Consider the following 20,877-nt stretch of genomic DNA (forward strand, 5'->3'; position numbering starts at 1 on the left):
TGTCATTTCTTTGCCCAGTCTGTTTTCTAGAAATGATGATGTCGCTGGGGTCCTTTTGGCTTTATACAGTCAGAGAGCTGTTTGGAAAATCCCCATGTCCCCAAATTCTATTTGAATTCAGTCAAGGACACTTACTCAGATGTTAGGAATTATCTCAAAAGGTTCTGGCAATTACATCCTTAGCAACACAGTGCCTTAATTCCCTCCTATGTAAAATTGCATTCATGATTCTTACCCAGCTTTTGAGCACATTTAGAACAAACAGTGTTGTAACTTTTTTTTCTTGTTTGCTAGGAGAAAGAGCAGATCTTAAGTGTGATAGGAATTGTTAATAAACTTTAAAGAGCCATTTTACTAGCAACTAACTTAAATGTTAGAATCTTGATGTTATCATATCTCATGCTTTTGCACTCTTCTGCGGAAGAAACATTCTAAAGCAGCCAGACCCCATGACTGACTTTTCTATTTCTATCAGCCTTGGACTGATTGGTTCATCTTTGCCCAAGTAAATGTATGCAAAACCTTAAATCACCCGTTCCCTTTGCAATGATTTTGCAAAAGGCAAAAAGCATTCTTCCTATGCTTTATTAGGGCAAATAGAGCAGGAGTGGTTTAAGAAGTTTTCTGTCAACACCACTCACTTTGGGAATTTGGTATTTATCTTCCCTGATTCAGCCTGCAGTGGCAGCATTGGATGTTCCCTGTGGCACTGCTCAAGCCTGGATTGGTGCCACAGCACAGCACTGAGGCAGCTCAGTTCATTGCTCCTCTGTGCTTTTTGCCCTCACTCAGATCAGGAAGAGTGAAGTGCAGGAGTAGTAGAGTAAATGCTATAAAGAGTAAATTAATCTAATCTAATTCTAGGGATGTAAAAGTTTGGGATATCTAGTCTACATTATTGGAACAGGCTCCTTCTCAAGAAAAGCCAAAAAAAGACAGGGGTACTTCCACAGGGAAATTTGTTAACCTTGAATGTTTAGCTAAGATGGAATGAATCCTCTTTCTACTCCATGATGCAGGGGATTTTCTTTGCAGGGAAAGCTCTTTAATTTCCTTTACCACTAATACTATTCTACTTCACAGAGATGTTGCCAAATTTAGAAATTTGGTAGAGATATTGTCTGTGTGATGATCATGGGCACTGATCACATCCATAAGGAATTTATGTACTATTGCACATAGCTCCTTTAATTAAAAGTCTTTGTGAAGTGGGTAATTAAAAAAAAATTAGTTACAAAGATAAATCTTTCCTTCAAACTTAAAAAAAAATCTGCTTTAAATTTATAGCTGAAACATTTTATGTACTGCTTTTTACTTCATTGTAGCATGACTGAAAATTAGTAAGAATCCTGGCGAGTTTCTCTTGTTTTGAGACTATTGTTGAGAAATGGAGGGGAAAACTGTATTCAATGCCTTATGTCATCAAAATTTAGTTGGTCCTCTTCACATAATATAAAAGAATGATCCTGAAGGTTGTTTTTATTCCTGCATGACTTATCACAGCAAATTTGAATATGGTTACAAGAATGTAATAAAATGAAGAGGAGAGAAAACATTGCAAAGAAAGGAAATAAGGAAAATAAAATAGAGGATGTTCTTCTAAATGAGGGATGGCTAAAACACGGGCAGATCTGTATTTCACTCCTTTCTATGGAGGCTATCCTGGGACTGCTAATGGAGAGAGACTATTGACAAGGGCCTGGAGTGAAAGGACAGGGGAAATGGATTCCCACTGAGAGTTTAGTTGGGATTTTGGGAAGCAATTCTTTGCTGTGAGGGTGCTGAGGCCCTGGCACAGGTTGCCCAGAGCAGCTGTGGCTGCCCCATCCCTGGCAGTGTCCAAGGCCAGGCCGGATGGGACTCTTAGCAACCTGGGATAGTGGCAGGTGTCCCTGCCCATGACAGGAGGGTGGAACTGGATGATCTTTAAGATCCCTTCCAACCCCAGCCATTCTAGGACATCTGCATGCCTCCCCTCCTGGCATGACAGCCTGAGTGGTTATTTGGTGGGAGAATAAGAAGTTTCTCTTGCACATGAGGTTTATAATACTGGGGAGGATTTGTTGCTTAGAGGGTTGCCAGGTTTGGATGAATGGAAAAGTGGGAGTGATGGAAGTGGGAGCAATGTGCCTTTTAGGAAGGCGCAGCCCAGCAATTACATCAGGAGAGGCTTTGCAGAGACAACCATGGGTGCAGGGGAATAACTGTTTGTCCTTTGGCCATTTCAGCAGCATCTGTAAAAGCAGCAGCCTTCAGTGGGTGAGCATGTATTTCCTCCTTGAAAACCCTGGTTTCTGAGTGAAAGTAGAACTATTCTGGGTTGTTGACAGATTTCAGACCATCAGGGAACATTCATTCTTTGGCTGTATGAAGGAGGAGACCACACTGTATTTTTGCTTTAGATATTCCCTTGAGACAGCTGGGGAATAGGGACGCCTCCATCAGTGCCCCATCACACATGCACAGCATCCAAAGGAGAAAGAGGAAGGACAGGAGGGCAGCTAAGTTCTGTCTCATTATCCACACCAAAATAATCCACACACTCATTATCCCACAGGGCAGAGCAGCTCTGCACCAATGCCTTCAAGAACCTCAGACCAAGGTGCCACACTTTGACACATAATGCCCAATGAGAAACCAACCCTTAAGGAATTAATTAATTTTCATTTTCCAGTCTGTCAGTCTTGTTGAAGAGATTTTGCTCAGTGTATAGCAAGGTCGCTGTGACAAATTCTGACAAAATCCAAGTTCAAGTGTTTTTTGGTTTCGCAAGCACATGAGCTCAGTGAGAAAGAACAGACTGAGATGACAAGGAGAACAGCCAATCCTGTTATATTTGTCTTTCTTATTACTGACTTGCCATGATAAATATGGAAAATTATATTTGGCTAGAAGGAGGCTGAGAAAGGGAACAGATGGCCACCAAAAGAATACTAGAGCAGCTAATAGTCACTGGCATATTTCCGGGAGAAAAATTTAAATCTGAAGCCAAGCAGAAGCATTATCCATTTTTTTCTGCTCAGGGCACTGTGCATGGAACTGCTCCTGCTATGCTCTGACTAGATGAAGGTGGGCTTCCTGAAATGCCTTCCCTGCATGGAATAAACATCTCCTGTCCTGCACTTAACAGCTCTCGCAGTAATGCTGACAGAAATAGTTGACAAGGTGGGGAAAATGTTTGTGTTCCTACTGTGTTTTGAGTGAGAGTGTATTTGCTACGGCTTTTAAATGTATTGCATGATTTAGCACCTGTGTTGTATTCTCTCCATGTATTCCACAGGCTTCCTTCAGTTTTGAGAACAGGGGGAAGAGTGAATGAGGGGGTCTTTATGAGCCTATGTGAATGAGGGGGGTCTTTATTTCATGCAGTTGTGTATTAAAAAAATTCCAAAATTTTAATGCATTTCTGATTTCTATGGTTAACATGTACTGAAAAAAATACTCTGATATTTTGAGAATTATGGAAGTGTGTCATGATGCCTGATTTTACAGAATGCTGTAAAGCTGAAACTTTGTGACTGTGGGCTCGGTGGTGGATGAGGACCTTGTTCTGTTTCTTTGGTGGTAACTGGAATGAGCAAGGTGGTCCAGGATTTGCAAGACTGGAATAGCAGGAGATGATAGTCTGGGATTGCAGCATTGGAGCTGTAGGACAAGGCTGAGTGCCACAGGAGCAGGGAAAACAGGAGTGAAATGGAGTGGAATAGTAACAGGTGCTGCAGTTTTTCTTTGGAGTGCTTCTGCCAGAATGAACACAGCCACAACAGCTCAGCTGCGGAGCCCATAGGGCAACTCCAGGGTTTTGCTGGAGCAGTTCTACTGGGTCACTTGGATCAAGACCATCAAATAAAACCACTGTGTGGACTGTCCAATAAATCCACCTGCTCCCCATTCAGCCACCAGCAGGACTGGTGTAGGCACAGATCAGGTTTTCTACAAATAGAAGTTTGTTATTTACCCACTTGGGGGAATTGTATGAAGGTTGGTCACTTACTCATTTTATTGAATAAATTGCCTAAAGAGCAATAAAGCCTTAGTAAGTAGGTTTTGAGAAAGGGGGACAAAGAGGATCACAGATTTCCATGGTTTAAAAAAAGGCTTGGACTGATTTTGCTTTTACACTGTAAAAAGAGAAATGTCCACCTCAAAATCTTGGTAATCTTTCCCCACTGAATGGAAATTAAAAGGATTCCAAATCCAAATTCTGGCAGCCCATCTTGGAGCCCACTCACATTCTTCCTTAGCTTAGTTTTAAATATGTTTTTTAAATTTTTCATGCTCTGTTGTTAGTAAATCTACTTTAAAAAATTTAGGAATATAGACATAGCTGCCTAGCTTTTTAAAAGAATTGGTAAGAAATAAAATGCCATTTTGTAGTGAAGATTCTGCAGTCTGCACAGGTATGTGAAGTCATTGTTTCTTTGGTTTTCAGTGATAGCTTTTTCTCTATAAAATCCTGGCTTTGTATTGACTTGTAACTAGAAAGGCATGAAGCAGTTAAGAAACTACCTTGAAATGAAATGTAATCTTTTCATCAGCTCCAGAAACTGAAAATCATAGCTTGCTGGGAATGAAGTATGGATGAAGTGAGAGGAAAAAGCATAACATGCACTAAAATTAATAGTCTTACTAAGAGCTGGGCTGATTTAATTAGTAGAGTTTGTTTTGAGTGTGTATCCCAGACTCACCTTCATAACAAATGTGATTGTCCCTTGAAATGCAAGATATGTAGATTGCATAAGATTGTCTGTAGATTGGGAAAATACTCTGGCACTGAGTTTTCCATGGAATCATCATCTAAAGAAATTCATACAAGGATTTTTGGTGCTCTGGCAAACTGTGTCATGCTCTAGGACACTCCTGTTGAGGATGCAGTAGTCTGGTGACCCTCTTCTGTGGCATTTGCTGTGTTGGCACTGGTAATATTTTGGATTTACAGCATGTCATCCCTTATTCCTGTCTGAGTGATCTCCAGTTCCAAAGATGGGAATTACTGTGTCCAGGTTTTAGTCCTGCCATTCTCCTGTGTTTCACAGCCACCCTTCATCTCATGCCAGAGCTGTTCTCAGTTTGTTCTAGATCTGAGGTTTGCCCTTGCTAAAGGGTTTGTTTATTCATTTGTGAACAGGAAGACACACACAGAGCAGTTATCTCAGGGGCAGTTTCCAGCTGGTCTGCTCAGTTTGAGTGGTGTCTTCCTGGCTGATGGTGAGACAGCTGAACCTGTCAAAAGGCAGCATTTCCTCCATGTGGTCATGTAGATCTGTACACAGAGATTTAGCTCCATATTTAGTTTGGAAAAGTCTTTTAGAGTCTCTAATCTAAGTGCATATGCAAGGGTGGATATGCTACAGGCTCTGGAGTCAGTCAAGAGGAAGCCATCGAGATCATCAGAAGGGTGGAGCAGCTCTGCTGGGAGGAAAGGCTGAGGGAATTGGGATTGATCAGCCTGAACAAGAGAAGGCTTTGGAGTGACCTCACTGGGGCCTTGCAGTGCCTGAAGGGAACCCAGAGGAAAGATGGCAGAGACTCTTGACAAGGGCCTGGAGTGACAGGACAAGGGGCAGTGGCTTCACAGTGACAGAGAGCATGTTTAGATGGGATATCTTCCCATGGGAAAGGAGAAAGAAAATGGAGGAAGAAATTGTTCCCTGTGAGGGTGGTGAGACCCTGGCACAGGTTGTCCAAGAGAAGCTGTGGATTCCTGGAGCCTGGGGCTCTGAGCAGCCTGGTCTGGTGGAAGGTGTCCCTGCCCATGGCAGGGGTTAGAACTGCTTGGTTTTTAATGTCCCTTCCAGCCCAAACCAGTCTGTGATTCTGTTCAGGGCAGGATGTGCCAGAGCCATTATCAAGGTGTGTTCAGTTTGATCTCCCTGTTTGCAGCAATGCTAATGTGCCCTGCATATATCAAGGTCACAGTGTGTGTGTGTGGATCAATTTGCATGCAAGCATCCCTCACCCACTACAGATTTTATATATAAATATATATATACTTATGTTTATCTATGTCTATATATGGATATCTGCAGTGTATTGGCACAGGTGCAGCATCTAATCTGAGTTATCCCTGCCTCTTCCAGGCTCAGACAGACTCCTTCAGGAGCCCTTTTGACCAAACCCAGTGGGTTTCACTCCAGCCTATAGAGCAGAGCTCCAATCTGCTTTTGCCTTGAAGTTTTCTCGGTCTAAATTATCCTAAAGATTTCTTCATTTCAATGCAGTTTGTTATTGGGCAGAAGTGTACAATGCTACTTAGCATGTTTATTGAAAAACTGCTGAAAGCACCAGCAAACTCTAAAATGGTGAGCTGCTTAGCACTTTCCCCATGGGTATTTTTTTGTATTTATTGCTAATGCTGTCTGCCCATTGGAGCCAATGGGGCTTTTCTATATTTCAGTAAACTTAAACCCTGATTTTATTTTTACAAAATCTGTACCAGAAGCTGAATCAGTTTAATGCTGCTTTTAGCAATGTATGGGCTCACAATCTACCTCATAAGGCAATTTAAAGTTGTTCTTCCAAGCAGACTCACCACCAGCTTCCAAGTACATAATTATGGATTGCAGAGGCCCCTTTCCCTTGGCTGAGCACAGGGGCACACCAAGCATCTGAGAGGCATAATAACAAAATAAACTGTCTCTGCCCCAGCCCGCAAAACAGCTGCTCAATTGAGAAAGGCATTGCCAGAGTGTAACATGTTTTCAGCAGCTTTTGTGGCCCTCTCTCACACTTTGTGTTGGCACAGGCATTGCCACAAAGGAGGGAAATACAGAAATCAGGCAGAGGTTTCATAATTTTTTCCTCCAGAATATTTTTTATTAAAGCCTCACTTTATGTTTGCAGTCTTCCCATGTGGATGCTTTTTCTCAGTCTCAGCTGACTGTTCAAGAGAGGGATCATCTGGGTTCTAACAGAGTCTTCCATCAGGTATGTGACTGTTCAGCTGACTTCAAAAATACCTGAATGCTTGTTTTTTAAGTGATCTCTTATAATAAATGAATATGGGCAGAGGCAAGTCTTCTATTCCTTGTCCTCTTCCATTTTCTCTGTGGCTGTATGACTGTCCCAGATGCCTGCAAGTACTTTGGTTTTGCTGTGTTCAGTAGCATTTGAGGAATTTCTTCTACCACATCACCTTTGTTTGAAGCTTTTGGGAAAAGTCCACTGGAATGCCAGTTCTAAGTTTTTAAAGGCTATTCCATTATTTATTGGAATAAAAAATTTACTCATTAAAGTTGATTGGCTGAGAGCATTGCTCCTTTGCTTTTTAAGAAAATATCAAACCTCACCTTTGTTGTCAAAAGCTTGCCAAATATGTTTCTATGCTTCTCTGAGGATAAAAATTTCACAGGTTTATGTGGGCTGTAGCTTTAGCTCTCTAGACCTTATTCTGCATTTCACCGTGCATAGTTGATCTATTTCAGATCTATTTCAAATAATTGTTTTATTATTTACCAAAGAAATAGTCTACCTGAAAGAGTTTTCTTTGCTGCTAAGAGTTTGACTCTCTGACTTGAGATACTCAAGACATTGGTAAGACATACAAGACATTCATAAAACTGTGCCCTTTAATGACTGACTGCAATTAAAAATAATATAGCCGTGCTTTGCAAATAATAAATGGAGGAAGTCAGGAAGGACTAGTAATTCTGGATTATTTAAATGACCATTAGCATTTATTTTTCAGCAAAGTTTGCTGAGAGCTTGTCTTTTCCTCACCAGTAAGGAGTGCAACAAAGGGGCCCAGTCAAATGGATCTCCATAGGAAATGAGGGGGAAGGAAATATGGAGAATCCAGTGCAGGGAAGACTTCCCACTGTGTGCACCCCTGGTGTTTGGCAGCAGTCCAGTCCCAGTTTCTCTTCTGCCACTGGGAATAGTTAATGGTATTTTCTGCCATTGACACTTCATGCCTACTTATTACCCTGTGTGGGTTTTATTTTCCCCACTCACGGGAGTCCTGCTGCCTGGAATGGCTGCTGGCTTCCAAACCCAGCCACCCTTTGCAGCTGAAGCAGTCACTGCTCTGATGCTGGATGGAAGTGTTCTTGTGAGGAGTCTCATTCCCTAAATTGTGCTGGATTGCCTGGACAACCTCATGCTGCCTGTTAGTACAGCTGAAGCTGCCTTAGCATCTGGTCATTTCCCCTTTGCCTTTAGGTGTCAGAAGTGAACCAGACACATTTTCCAAGGAGTTGCATCCCTCTGCTGTTCATAGGCGTGGCACAGAACTGCTTGCTAGGTCGTTAAGTGACATTTCCTTGTGCTTTCTATTTAGAGAGTCAGTCGTGGTGTCCTTTCCCTCCCACATCTGGAAGGTCAAGTCAAGCATAGTCTGGCTGCAGATGCTGCAAACCCTCTCGCCTTTGAGAGCAGCCTGCCTCAAATAGCAAATAAGAGCTTGCAGAGTGTCCTCCCCTCTTTTCAGGTGAGTTATAAAGCTCCTGGGAATCTCGCATGCCTGATGAACCAGCCTCTCTCCAAGTACCACTGAGAGAGTGTCAGTGGCAAAGTGTCACAAGTGTATAAGTGTGGGGGAAGAGAGAAGAAGGGTCAGAATTAGAGACAAGTATGGAAAAATGCTTCATTTTGAAAAGAACCCATTTTTACTTGCACACATCCTTAACTCAAACCCCACAAGCACCAAGATGCATTTATTGAAGTGGTACCAGTCAGGACTTCTTGCAAGGATGTGGTGGACCAAGCTTGCCCACTTGTTAGTCCATATCCCATCCCCTGGGTTCTCCTTGTCTTGGCAACCATGTGCTGGTTTTGGAATATGGCTTTGGTACCCTTCTGACACGGACACACACTAAGCTGTTTTTTGTCTCCATCCAGCCCCACTTCTATGAGGACTTTCTCAAAGGATGAGGAATAAATAAAGGAATCATTTAGCTTGGAAAAGTCCTCTGAAGGACTTCTGGCCCAACCTCTCACTACAAGCAGAGCAGACTTGGAGCAGGCTGCTCACATTATGATCCATCTATCCAGTTCATCTCCCACTCACTGAGCTCCAGTGTCACAGGCCCTGCTCAAGGCAAAGTCCATGATGCTCACTGCTTTTCTCCCACTGGCCAAGCCAATCACTCCATCAGAGAAGACAACAAAGTCATTCAGACACCATTTGTTGGCATATCCATACTGGTTATTCCAAATCAACTTCCTGTCTTTGACTTGGTTTGGCTTGGTTTCCAAGAGGGATTGTTCCACAGCCTTCCAAGGCTGTGGTACAGATAGCAATTCTAGAGTGTCCATATACTGGATGAATCTGGAAGATGAAGAAATCTCTCATTTATAGAGATTTATCTTTCCATGGTCCAACAGCCTTTAGTGCTTTTGGCAGAATTTGCAGTCTGAATAAGTAGGGTGTTCTAGTGCTCAAGCTTGCTTGTTCTAACTCAGCACAAAATTGACACAGAGATTACTCAACTAATCCAAAATAAATATATTGCAGCTTTGTGAATATAGCAGTTCTTAATTTTTAATTTTTTTTTCTGCTTGGCAGGAAAATGGAACTCAAGGCAATTTTCTTCAATTTAACCTTCCAGACAGTCTTCCTGAGAGTGATACCAGAGTCCATACAAAACCATCCGAACTGGAGAGCACCAGCATCAGGGTCAAACTGCCTATGACAGCTTCAGGTAGAATATCCCTGGATAAACTGAAAGGACTGGAGTGATAGGCTGCCTGCACAGATGAGGAGTGTATACAGTCAGGACAATCGGGGACCAGAGGTGCCATGTTAAATGGCTGCTGAAATATGTAACAATTTAGAGCGCAGCAATATGGATGGGACTAAGTGATTTCTGATTATCCAGCTTGGGGAAGTACCCAGTAGGGGAATGATTTGACTAACACAAATACAGAAAAGAAACATGCAGTATCAAAAAGAATGTGTATTTATCTAAGATGTATTTATCTATCTTAGGTGGGATAGGTGAGAGTAATATTCCATTACAGGGATAAAACCGTTTCTCAATTCCTTGTGGCTGTGTCCTATTTTATTGATGTGGGCTAAATTGCATTTTGGGAGTTCTCGGATCTAGAAAGTTTCTGACAGAGTTAATCTATTTCTAGAAGGAGTCTAGGAAAAAAAAGTAGTGGCCTTTTGCTTTGAAATGATTTAGCATCCCTGCATTGCTGGATGAAGATCTGCCACTGTTTAACAAAACACCCACACATGCATGCAACACATAGATTTATAATGCTCCTGTCTGAATATATATCCACATTTAAATGATGGGAGTGGAGGTGTTAGGGCAGCTGAAATTCTATGCAGGAAGAATCAGAACTAGGAGAAAAGCAGATTTGGACTCCATTTAATTCCTAACCTCAAGCATCTGACTGATGATATTTATCAGAAAAACAAGTACTTGAAAGCTTTGGTTAACTAGACATTACTGACATTTTATAAATATAGCAATCAAACCAATAAAAATGTAACTTTTCATGTAAGTTATGGAGCCTGAGGGAGCAGATAGACACCAGATGGGATTTTCATAAAATCTATATACATCCCTCACAATTAAATAATTTTTACCTAAACTCTCTTAAAAGTCTTGCCGACAGATGATGAGTGCTTTATTGAACTTAATACTGCAAGCCAGAAAAAATAAAAAAAAATAAATAGAAATTTGTAGAAAAAGAGAAATTTCAGTTGGAAGGGAACTCTAACAGCTTTTCTCAGCATCCTGCTCAAAGTGGTGGGCTCTACTGTGAAATGTTCCATTGTAAAAGCACTTTGCCATCAGGTTTCTGACATTTTATTGATTTTTGGTTTTACGTTCTTGTTTTCTGATTTAGAAGCCTTGAAAAATTTTAGAAACCAGTTAACAGTCTATGAGCAAAAAGAAATTTTCAATTATACAGAGCTCTGGTTTCTTGGCCTGGAAGCTAAAAAGATTGAAGGTTTGCCTGAAACCCAGAATAATAATTGTTATGATGATGAGCATGGTTCCTACTTAAAGGTAAGTGGAAAAATTACGGTGTTCATTTTGAGCTCAGTAAGTTTGTAGTGATTTTATGCCAACTCTTAAGTGTTGTCTGTGAGATAAATATTGTTTCTAGAAGATAAATGTTCACATAGTGAAAAAATGCCTTTTAAAGCTCAGGGGAGAATTCACTTTGCATGTCATGCAGGGTGGATGCAGGGTAGCTGGGCTATGGAAGTATCATTTGGGATTTTCCGTGTTACCTTATTTGATGTAGACTTCACCTGCAGCTAGCCCACCATCTGTCATGGAGAGCAGACTCAAACACACAGGAGCTACTGGGATGCCTGGTCTTTGCTGTACTCCTTGAATCTGAACCCTTTGTGTTCTTTTGAAGGTTTTACATGACCACATTGCCTACCGCTATGAAGTCTTGGAGGTCATTGGGAAAGGGTCATTTGGGCAGGTGGCCAAATGCCTGGATCACAAAACCAATGAGTTAGTGGCATTGAAAATAATAAGGAATAAGAAAAGGTGAGATACCTGCTGACTTTAAACCAGTAAAATCACCCCTCTTATATGCAGGCAAACTGTGACAATGTGAACAAATCAAAATCAAACCTCCTGTACATTCATTAAACACAGTGAGGGCAGAGTGAGGAAAGAGGATGTCAGGAACTGGCCTGGACCTGGAGGAGAGACAGCCTAGGAAAGCAAGCACAGTTTCTCCAGGCTCACAAGGTCTCTCTTATTGTTACACAGTGAATACACAACCCAGGTAACCAGCTGTGCGGAACTGAGAGCAGGGAGCATCCCCACAAAGTTCCAAAACCACAGGAATATGCTGGAAGGCGCCCATCACTTGCTTGAACATGAAAAATTCTACACTGTGGTCCTAAGCAACCTGTTCCTGTTAAGTGGCTGGTTACAAATTTGTGAGCTTGAAGCAAAGTCAGTGAAACAGATGTTCAGCTGTTCCGTTTTCCCCCTCACTGAACACTAAGTGTAAAGATGCTTTTCAAAATCCCCTGTCTGACTGTGGTAGGTGTGAAACATGTTCAAGGAAAGTGAAGCATTCCTATAGACTTGAGAGCACCAGGATTTTAGTCTGGATGCTCACTGGAAACCTTTTCATTTAAAGGTTTTTTCAGACAAGTAAAAATAGGTACCCTGAAATGTTATGTAAGGCCAGTGTATTTAGACTAGGAATCAAGAGTAAGAAATCAAAATTACAGTGGTTAACAGGGTTGAACGAAACATTTTAATAATTGTCCCACCTGCTGAGCTCATGGTGTTTGTAGCATTTGCAGAAATACAAATGCTACCCTGAGCTGATGTCACCATTCCCATGTCATGTGATATTTCAGATTTCACAGCCAGGCTTTGGTAGAAGTGAAGATCCTTGATGCTCTGCTGAAGAAAGACAAAGATGATACTCACAATATCATCCACATGAAGGAGTACTTCTACTTTCGCAATCACTTCTGTATCTCCTTTGAACTGCTAGGGTAAAGTACATTTTCCTTTACATACACCTTGAGGAGAATTGTAGCTCTTGTGCCTTACAAGATTTAATTTTTATGTCTTCTTCAGAAGAATTGGCAGCTAGAAAGCAACACTGTCTAAATACAGACTGCATAACTGAGCCTTTGATCACCCAAGGTGAACTGAAAAAGGCCACGTTCAGACTTCACACGGGCAATGACATGATCCATCCCTTATTTTCTGTGCTGGGTATTGAAGGCTTCTTCCCCGAAAGACCTGTGAGGAAAAGAGTAAATTCAGGACTGGTAAACTTCAGGGTATATAAATATGAATAATATAAAATAATTTAAAAATAAAACTGCATCTTACTTTTTATGAATCTTTGCTGCAGGGCATCTTAGGAGGAGTTCTGGAGGAATTTTGGAGAAGTCAGATCATTTTATTCATCAGCCTTCTTGTAATCAGGGAATCGAACTGGAATTATCCAGGTTACCCACACTTCTCCAGTCCCTAGAGTAAAGCCCCCATTGGTGCATGTGCTGCAGTCCCTGCTGAAGATTCAGCATGATATGGACAGCTTGATCCCAAAGAAACCTAAATCCCTCGTGTTGCTGCATGTGAGTCTGTCACTTACAGGCACACGGGGTGAGAGGTGACTCCTCTCCAGGGAAGACACACCAGTCTTTTCTGAAAGCTGCTATGGAAACACACAGGGAAATGGGAGAGCCACTATCTTTAGGTCTCCACAGAGGAGTTGAAGACTTGTTGTTCTAGAAAAATGTTTGTCTAGTAAAATTTTCATTGCCTTTAAAATACCATGAAAAGCCTTTGATTTGTGATCTTTTCCATTAAGTCTGGGCAACTTTAATTCCAAAAGAATGGGCTGTGCCTACCACCAGTGGACACTCCAGTGAGGAAGGCAGAAAGCTCCAGTTGGTCATGTCCTTGCAGACATGTGCTAGTGCTGAGGACACCTCTCACAGTGAAGAATTTATTCCTAATATCCAATCTTAACCTACTCCTTTTTCAGTTTGAAATCATTACCCCTTGTCCTGTCTCTATCACTATCAAAAATCTCTCTTCCTCCTTTTCATAAACCCCTTAAGGCACTGGAAAGCTGCAATGAGATCTTCCAGAGCCTTCTTTTCTCCAGGCTACTGGGCAGGGCTACTGGAAGTTGCTAAGATGTGATGGTCACCAGAGGGATATAAAAACCTACTGAGACCTGATTTGATGGGGGGGTTATCTAGAAATCTTTACTGCTGGTTAAAAACCTTTAGACAGAAATTATTTACTCAAGACGCCAAAGCAAAGAGAAATGACAGCAAAAGGAGACAGAAAAGAATTTTTTTTGGTTCCTGAATCATTATTGTTCTTGGTAAAAATCAGCACAGCTGCTTAACAGCAGAGAGTTTAGCAAGGAAGTTCAGTGATTTTACATCTGCTTTAGATCTGGGAGGTGTTTGTGCATATCAAATGCAGGGCAGCATTTGCAGGAAGGAAAATAGCTGTCATTTTCCTCTGCATGAGTCCTCCATGTGGGAAGACAAGCTCTTAATGCACTGGAAACTAATCATGCCTTTAAAAATAAATTCTCCAATCTCTTATCTGCTCTCTGTCTGCTGCTTCTTCCTCCCCCACAGAATAAATTTGTATGAGCTGATCAAAAAGAACAATTTCCAAGGCTTTAGCCTGTCGTTGATCCGCCACTTCACTCGGTGTGTGCTGAGGTGCTTGCAAGTGCTCTACCAGGAAAAAATCATTCACTGTGATCTGAAGCCTGTAAGTACAATCATTTCATCACCTAGTATTCTGTACAGAATAAATGAACTTATCCTGTTCTTTATTGATTGCAAGGAACTGTCAGGAGAAACCCTAAAAACCCAGTATGATGTTTGTACAGAAGCTGTAATTTACTTCAGATTATAGTCATGCTACAGTCAACTCATCATTACCATTGATTCAGTTCATTCACCAAAGCATTAAATGAGATTATTTGGTTGCCAAAACATATGCAAATATGAATCAAATTCAGGTAAAAACTTTTTGCTTAGAGAAAAAGAAAAGTACTTGTAAAATTAAGTATTTCAAGATGAGGGATATTGTAATGCGAGGAATATTCACAAGGCAGCCTTTTTCAGGTTATCTTCTTAATTTAATTTCTTAGGCATAATTATAAAACTATGTAGCCTAGTAAATGGCAAAGGAATTCTGTGAAACAGTATTTTGGGTGTTCACCTGTTTTTTGGAGGAACATCTGTCCTCCAATTCCCTCTGCTGTATCTGCTACGCATTCATGCTAGGTAAAACATTTCCATTCTCCTTAAGCCCCAAATCTAATATTTTGCAATTTTCTGAGATTTCTGAAGGATTTTCATTATATTTTCACTTCAGTCTAAAGTTTCTCTTGATTTCCTTTTCAAAAGGGCAAATTAACCCTTTTGAATAAGTTTAAATAAAGAAATAAATACGTTCTCAGGTAAAAATGCTAAGGATAAAATTCTGTTATCACTTTGCTAAATGTATCTTGATTTAGAATTCTGAGAAGTCACATACTGTCTATAACCATTGTCTTGCCAATATCTTTGCCAGACCAATTTGCAGTGAGAAGAGAGGCTTGCAAGATAACCCAAATATATAAATCAAAAACAATTAGCCCAATGGAAATCTGTTTCCAGGCAGCCACTGACAAGGCATGATGTTGGCAGCATCAATTAGTGTAGTCTGTATTTAAATAGAGCAACATGTTAGTGAAAATGTAGTGAGTTAACTAAAAGACAATTTTGTTCTCATTCAACAATTGTACAGTTTCATGAATTTATGTTGCCTGAAACTCACATCTGTTGTCCCATCTGCCTCCTATGATATTTCTCAGCATTAGGTAGAATATGGAGTTTCTCTGGCCTTTATGCTAAGTAATCACTGCCTCCAAAGCCTGGTTTCTCAGTCAAGTCCTGGTTTTCCAGCTTTAACCAGCTCCCTTGCATTGTGAGGGATTCAGTATAAGAGACAGAGTCCTACCATGAGCATGAAGGGATATGGAGCTGCAGAGAGGGGATGCTGCTTCCCTTACCAGAGCCAAGAGCACCTGGATTGTGGAAGTCAGTCCTTTCCTTGACTTTCACCAGTAGCAGCTTCTCCTTCCTGGCACATGAAGCATTTCCTTATGAGCTAATTACCCAGGAAACCACTTCATCATTATTTGGCATCCACCTGGGAAGTGTTCAGTCCTTCAAAGCCCTGACATATAATCACTGTAAAACTGGTTGATAAAGGTAACCATCTGTCTGCTGAGGAGTGGAGAAGGCAGTCCTTCATTTAGACAGACTTTTAATGAGGATAAAACTCAGCTCTGCAGAAGAGAGCTGAAGGCTGTGTTTGCTCATCAGTGCACACACATATATCCCTGAGCTGGCTGTTTAAGGATCACTTCTCCTGCTGGACTTGCAAGAATCCAGTGCTGTACCCACCTGCACCCAGCTAAGAATCCACAGGACCCTGCCTTGTCCATTTGTCCCTCCCTTGAGACTTGTGCATCACACACAGGTGGGGAGGGGTGAGCTGACACGGAGTCTGGGGCAAGCAGTGCAGGGAAGAACTGTGGAATGTGGCTCCTTCATGGGCCAGGGGCTTTCTGTGCTTACAAAAGGATAGTTCTGGTTAATTCAGCACAAAGCCAGGTGCAGTTTGGCTTTTACTAGATAAGCAACCCTGAGTTTTGGGGAGCTCCCTGCTGCCCTTTCTGTCTCACTTGCAGCCTGGGTACCAAATCTTCCCTCTGCTTTGCACAATTGCACATTATTGGCTGCCTCCTCATGTTAGCAAATGCATTCCAAAGGAGGCTGGATTTTGAAGCTCTCATTATGCAGAGAAGTGTAAATGTGATTTGCATTCTGATTTTCACTAGCTTAATATGGTGCTAAACCCCTCTTTTTCCTGTGATTTTTTTTTCTTTTTAGGAGAACATATTATTATACCACAATGGGCAAGGTTCAGTCAAAGTTATTGATTTTGGATCAAGCTGCTATGAAGACCAAAGAGGTTTGCAGAAAAGTCAAGTTGATGTAATTTTCTTAATAAGCTTTCTTAATTTTAAATAATGTGGAAAAATATTTCTTGGATTGGGCTAATATATTGACCTATGCCCCTAATTAGAACCTGGTGAACTGTTCAGCCACTGGTGGTGGAGCAAATACTGGTAGAGACAAGTAAGATATTACCATTCTTTTTCTTTGTCCCAAGCCTGATCAGCTCCTTTACTCCTGTTGAAATCAGAATTGTACTTTCAGGAGTGGTTAGCTGGAACAAATTTAAGAGTATAATCCAAATATTTCACTTATCAAGAAGTTTGTCAGGTCCAGAGAGCCATTCTTTGTGAATGGTGAATGTGAATGGTTAAATTATAATTAGTGCTTTTTGTATGAATACCACAGGGAGGGAAATGGAAACTGTACTTTTAATTTAGGAACTGTTGATTGATGCAAATGGAACACCTTCAAATAGGAAAATGAGCATGGATAAACTGAATCACAGCATTAGGAGAACAATTTCCTTCAGTGAAACTTGTTGAAAAACAATTTCTAAATAAAATGGGGGAAAGTGTATCACCCATTACTTTTAGGATGGGATTAGAAAATGTTTCCAGAGCCTATGTGAGCAATCTGTGGATAGACAGATTTATGATTTCTGAACATATGCCTCTTGTCTGTGAAATTTGAAAATTGACATTTCAGTCCCAACTGTGATTTTTGCTTCTTGTCTGATTTTTGATCCAGTGTACACCTATGTTCAGAGCCGTTTTTATCGCTCCCCTGAGGTGATTCTTGGTCATCCTTATGCTATGGCTGTTGATATGTGGAGCTTAGGCTGTATCATAGCAGAGCTTTACACAGGCTACCCGCTATTCCCAGGGGAAAATGAAGCTGACCAACTTGCCTGCATCATGGAGGTACCTTTTGGGATTGGTTTGCACACCCATTTGATAAACTGCACTACCAGAAACAAAGAGAAACCTCAAGCAATAATGAAATATGATTGGCTACAGCCTGGCCTTCCAGAGGGAGGTTTATTGCAGCCAAATGGCTCTTTGAGCCAGAAGGGCCCCTCTGAGCCTCTTTTCCTCTAGACTGAGTCCCTTTCCCAGCTCCCTCAGCTTCCCCTCATCAGACTTGTGCTCCAGCCCCTTCCCCAGATCTGTTCCCTTCTCTGAACGTGCTCCAGCCCCTCAGTGTCCTTCCTGAAGTGACAGGTCCCAAACTGGACACAGATTTGAGGTGTGGCCTCACCAGTGCCATGGAGAGAAGGACAATCTCTGCCCTGGTTCTGCTGGCCATGCTATTTTTGATGCAAAGATGTGTACAGGCAGCACTAAGGAATCCCTTAATTCCCTCCACAATAAGAGGAAATATTTTGCAGACGTTTCATAGTAAATTGCAACATTCAACTTCTTTTCATAAGGAGGGCAAAATGACACACCTCACCTAATGGTTGTTGTGTATCTTTATGAAATGAGGACTAACCCTATGAATTCATTTTCTATGAAGGTATTGGGTCTTCCACCAGCTGATTTTATCCAGGCTGCATCAAGGAGGAGAACATTCTTTGGTAATTTCTTCGATTATTTGTTCTTTCTGGATCCCTCCCTGGTCATTAATCACTAATTAATAGCACTGGTAGAGAGTAGTGTCAGAGATCTTTAGCCAATTCCTAACTGATAAAAATACTGCCAGGAAGAGGTATGGAAAAAAAGCAAAAGGATAAAATGAGGCCTATAAACAAACCTGGAGCTCTGCTCTTCATGTTTATGGGCCTCTGATTGCCAAAGTGATAGAGAAGTTGCTCTTTAGAATTATTGTTGCTGAAAGGAATGCAGTGGGCTCTGGGAACTAATTTACATTTTTCATTTCTCTGTGTGTAAATTGGGTTTGGAAATTGCTCAAAGCAAACAAACCAAACAAAGGGTAGGATATGGTCTCTAGGATGTAATCAATCCTGTTTGCCACAATTCTGGTAGATTATCAATCCAACAGGGCAAAACTGGAGTTAGTGGGATGGACATGGATACTGTTTATGCAACGTTTTAGAGTGAAGGTTTTTAATGTAATTTTTTGAGGATGTCTTTTTTTTTAAGATTCCAAAGGTTTTCCTAAATCTGTAACTAACAGCAAGGGGAAAAAGAGATGCCCAGACTCCAAGGATCTAAGCACAGTGCTGAATACCCATGATGCTGGTTTCTTGGACTTCTTGAAAGGATGCTTAATGTGAGTTCATACTGTATGCAACAAGCTACTTTTGACTTTGTGTTCATTCTTTTGTGCCTTTAAAATCCTGGTATCTGTTGTGTTTGCTTGTTTTATTTTTTGGTGGGGTGTTTTGGGTTTGTTTTGTTTTGTTTTCCACGTGGCATCATTCGTATAATTATTATTATTGACACTTTACTATGCCTTCTTTAGCAGTGATTTCAAATTTCTTTCTAGCAGTTCAGTAGCACTTTCCTAAAGAAATTCTAAAGAAACTGCTAACTTGTGATAACATGGGGAGGGAAGAAAAAATCATCCCACCACGTTTCACAAGAGGGTTGCTTTCAGTGTTCTCTGTTTGCCAAGTCTGTGTGAATCATTGATTCATTTTGGTTTGCTGGTTGAATCAGAATTTTCAGAAAATAATTTCAGTGGAGCAAAAAACCAAACCTTTAACAAGAATGTTGGGTCCCTACCCTAATAGAAGCAGGAACTGCATATTAAAAATGGTTTGATGCTGCAGAGGGTTTGATCAGCACAGTGCTGACGTAAATAGGTTTTGAAGGCTGGAGAAGATCACGTAAGATTTTTCCATGGTTTTGAGAAAAAAAGAAAATTATTTTGTTTCAAAAAAATGTCCTCATGACTTGACTTTCAAAAGACAGGGCTGAATCTCTTGCCTCTTATTAATTTTCAGATAGAAATAACTGAATAATGATTTGTCTCCCATGGATTTAAGGTGGGAGCCCTCCCTGCGCATGACTCCCGATGAAGCGATGAAACATGCGTGGATCCAGGAGCCCAAAATCTTCCGGAAACCACAGGCCCCAAGGAAGATGAGTGATGGCTCCTTCTCTGCACTGGAAAATAGAAGAGAGACTATTCGTAAGCATGTTCCACCTCAGGACTAAGGGCATTTATACCACCAGTGTTTGGTGTTTCTTTGTGTTCAGTGTCATCTGCCTGGAGTGAGGGGAGGTGGAAGTGTGGAGAAAATGGATGGCTCCTGAAATGGGGTGGGTACAGGCACCATTCCTCACTTGTGTAGAACTGCATGCCTTATGTTTTAGTCCAGCTGCCTGCAAGAAGACTGGAACTGCTGAAGGTTCACACAGAAAGCCCTTTTCCCTGCTGAGAGCAAAACAGTATCTGACACCACACCACAGTGCATGTCACTTTCAGAGCAAAAGAATGCAGTAGTGGGGGTTGTTAGATCCCTGAGAAAATTTTCACCTGATTTGCTGGGAGTTTGTGTCAATCCTGTGTTTTATCTGCTGTGAAGAGTCTGCTGTCTTAACCCTCTCATTTTAATGATTTATTGTTGCAGAGAATCTCTGGAAAAATGCAGCTGACAAAGTGAGAAGTGAACTGGCTGACAGACTGACTCCTTTCACAGGCACAGCAGAAAGTGACATGCAGAACACAAGGAAGCATGCTATTCCAGAGAAATATTTGGAAAACCACATGGAAAAGCCTATTAAGTACGATCAAGCAGAAGACAGTGGCGAAAGAGCTCTTCCAAAAACTTCTCTTTTTTTCCCACCAATTAAGTAAAACAGAGCACAAGCTAAGATTGGCTCAGTTGCATACCTAGTGTATTTTGTAGGTATTATTTGTACTCAGGAATATAAGCTATATCTGTCTGTTCATGGGCTGTGCACATTGTAAGTATATTTAATGTTCTTTTTACCCTAAAATCATCTAGTCAACCAAAACAGAATTTGAGAACCATTCCTTTTCCTCATCTCCATCTTTGTGATCAGAGATTCTTCACAACCAGCAGCAATAAAATGGAGACTGTAGAGGTGGAGAGTGGCTTATTCTTGGTGTTCTAACAGACTTTTGAATTTTATATTTTCCTGGATCTAAAAGAACAGATGTGTTGACTGAAGAATCTGAATCCTTTTTCTTACAGCAGCATAAGTCAGGAATAATTCATGGATAAGATTACTGAATTTACTTATGTATAAAACAAATAAGAGAAATCAAACCCAGCATCCTCATTTTCCTCCTGCTACTTCTTCCTCTTTTTATAGTGAAGCTGCTAGATGAAAACCATTGTCACACCTTCCTAGCAGATTTAGAAATGCAAATTATGCTCTTTAGCTCTCTAGCAACAACAAAGCAGAGTGGTATTCTGGGCCCATGTCTGCAGGGACTCAACAGGAAGAATGGATTAAAGCAAGCAAGTTTGATTTGGGAAAATTGTCCTTCATGGCAAG

The 20,877-nt window shown here is 41.1% G+C and overlaps 1 protein-coding gene across 1 annotated transcript; it reads left to right on the forward strand.

The window, feature by feature from the left end:
• The first annotated feature begins 3,030 nt into the window (after positions 1–3,030).
• DYRK4 (dual specificity tyrosine phosphorylation regulated kinase 4) lies at positions 3,031–20,457 on the forward strand. Its single transcript, XM_066549837.1, has 14 exons — positions 3,031–3,165; positions 6,844–6,927; positions 8,279–8,428; positions 9,506–9,641; positions 10,804–10,967; positions 11,329–11,465; positions 12,299–12,439; positions 14,060–14,198; positions 16,376–16,457; positions 17,192–17,364; positions 17,960–18,020; positions 18,547–18,676; positions 19,395–19,540; positions 19,983–20,457. Exons 1-14 carry the CDS (start codon positions 3,142–3,144, stop codon positions 20,207–20,209), a joined length of 1,794 nt encoding a protein of 597 aa, XP_066405934.1. The 5' UTR covers positions 3,031–3,141; the 3' UTR covers positions 20,210–20,457.
• Positions 20,458–20,877: the final 420 nt, after the last annotated feature.

This window comes from Molothrus aeneus, chromosome 5 (assembly GCF_037042795.1).
Source record: "Molothrus aeneus isolate 106 chromosome 5, BPBGC_Maene_1.0, whole genome shotgun sequence".
Classification (NCBI taxonomy): Eukaryota; Metazoa; Chordata; class Aves; order Passeriformes; family Icteridae; genus Molothrus; species Molothrus aeneus.

What these genes read in the sequence shown, in the direction of transcription:
- DYRK4 (XM_066549837.1), top strand. Translation starts at nt 3,142, where the DNA reads ATGCTGACAGAAATAGTTGACAAG. An exon ending in CTAACAGAGTCTTCCATCAG is followed by an intron (nt 6,928 to 8,278) that starts GTATGTGACTGT and finishes CTTTCTATTTAG; the next exon opens with AGAGTCAGTCGTGGTGTCCT. An exon ending in ATAATAAGGAATAAGAAAAG is followed by an intron (nt 11,466 to 12,298) that starts GTGAGATACCTG and finishes GTGATATTTCAG; the next exon opens with ATTTCACAGCCAGGCTTTGG.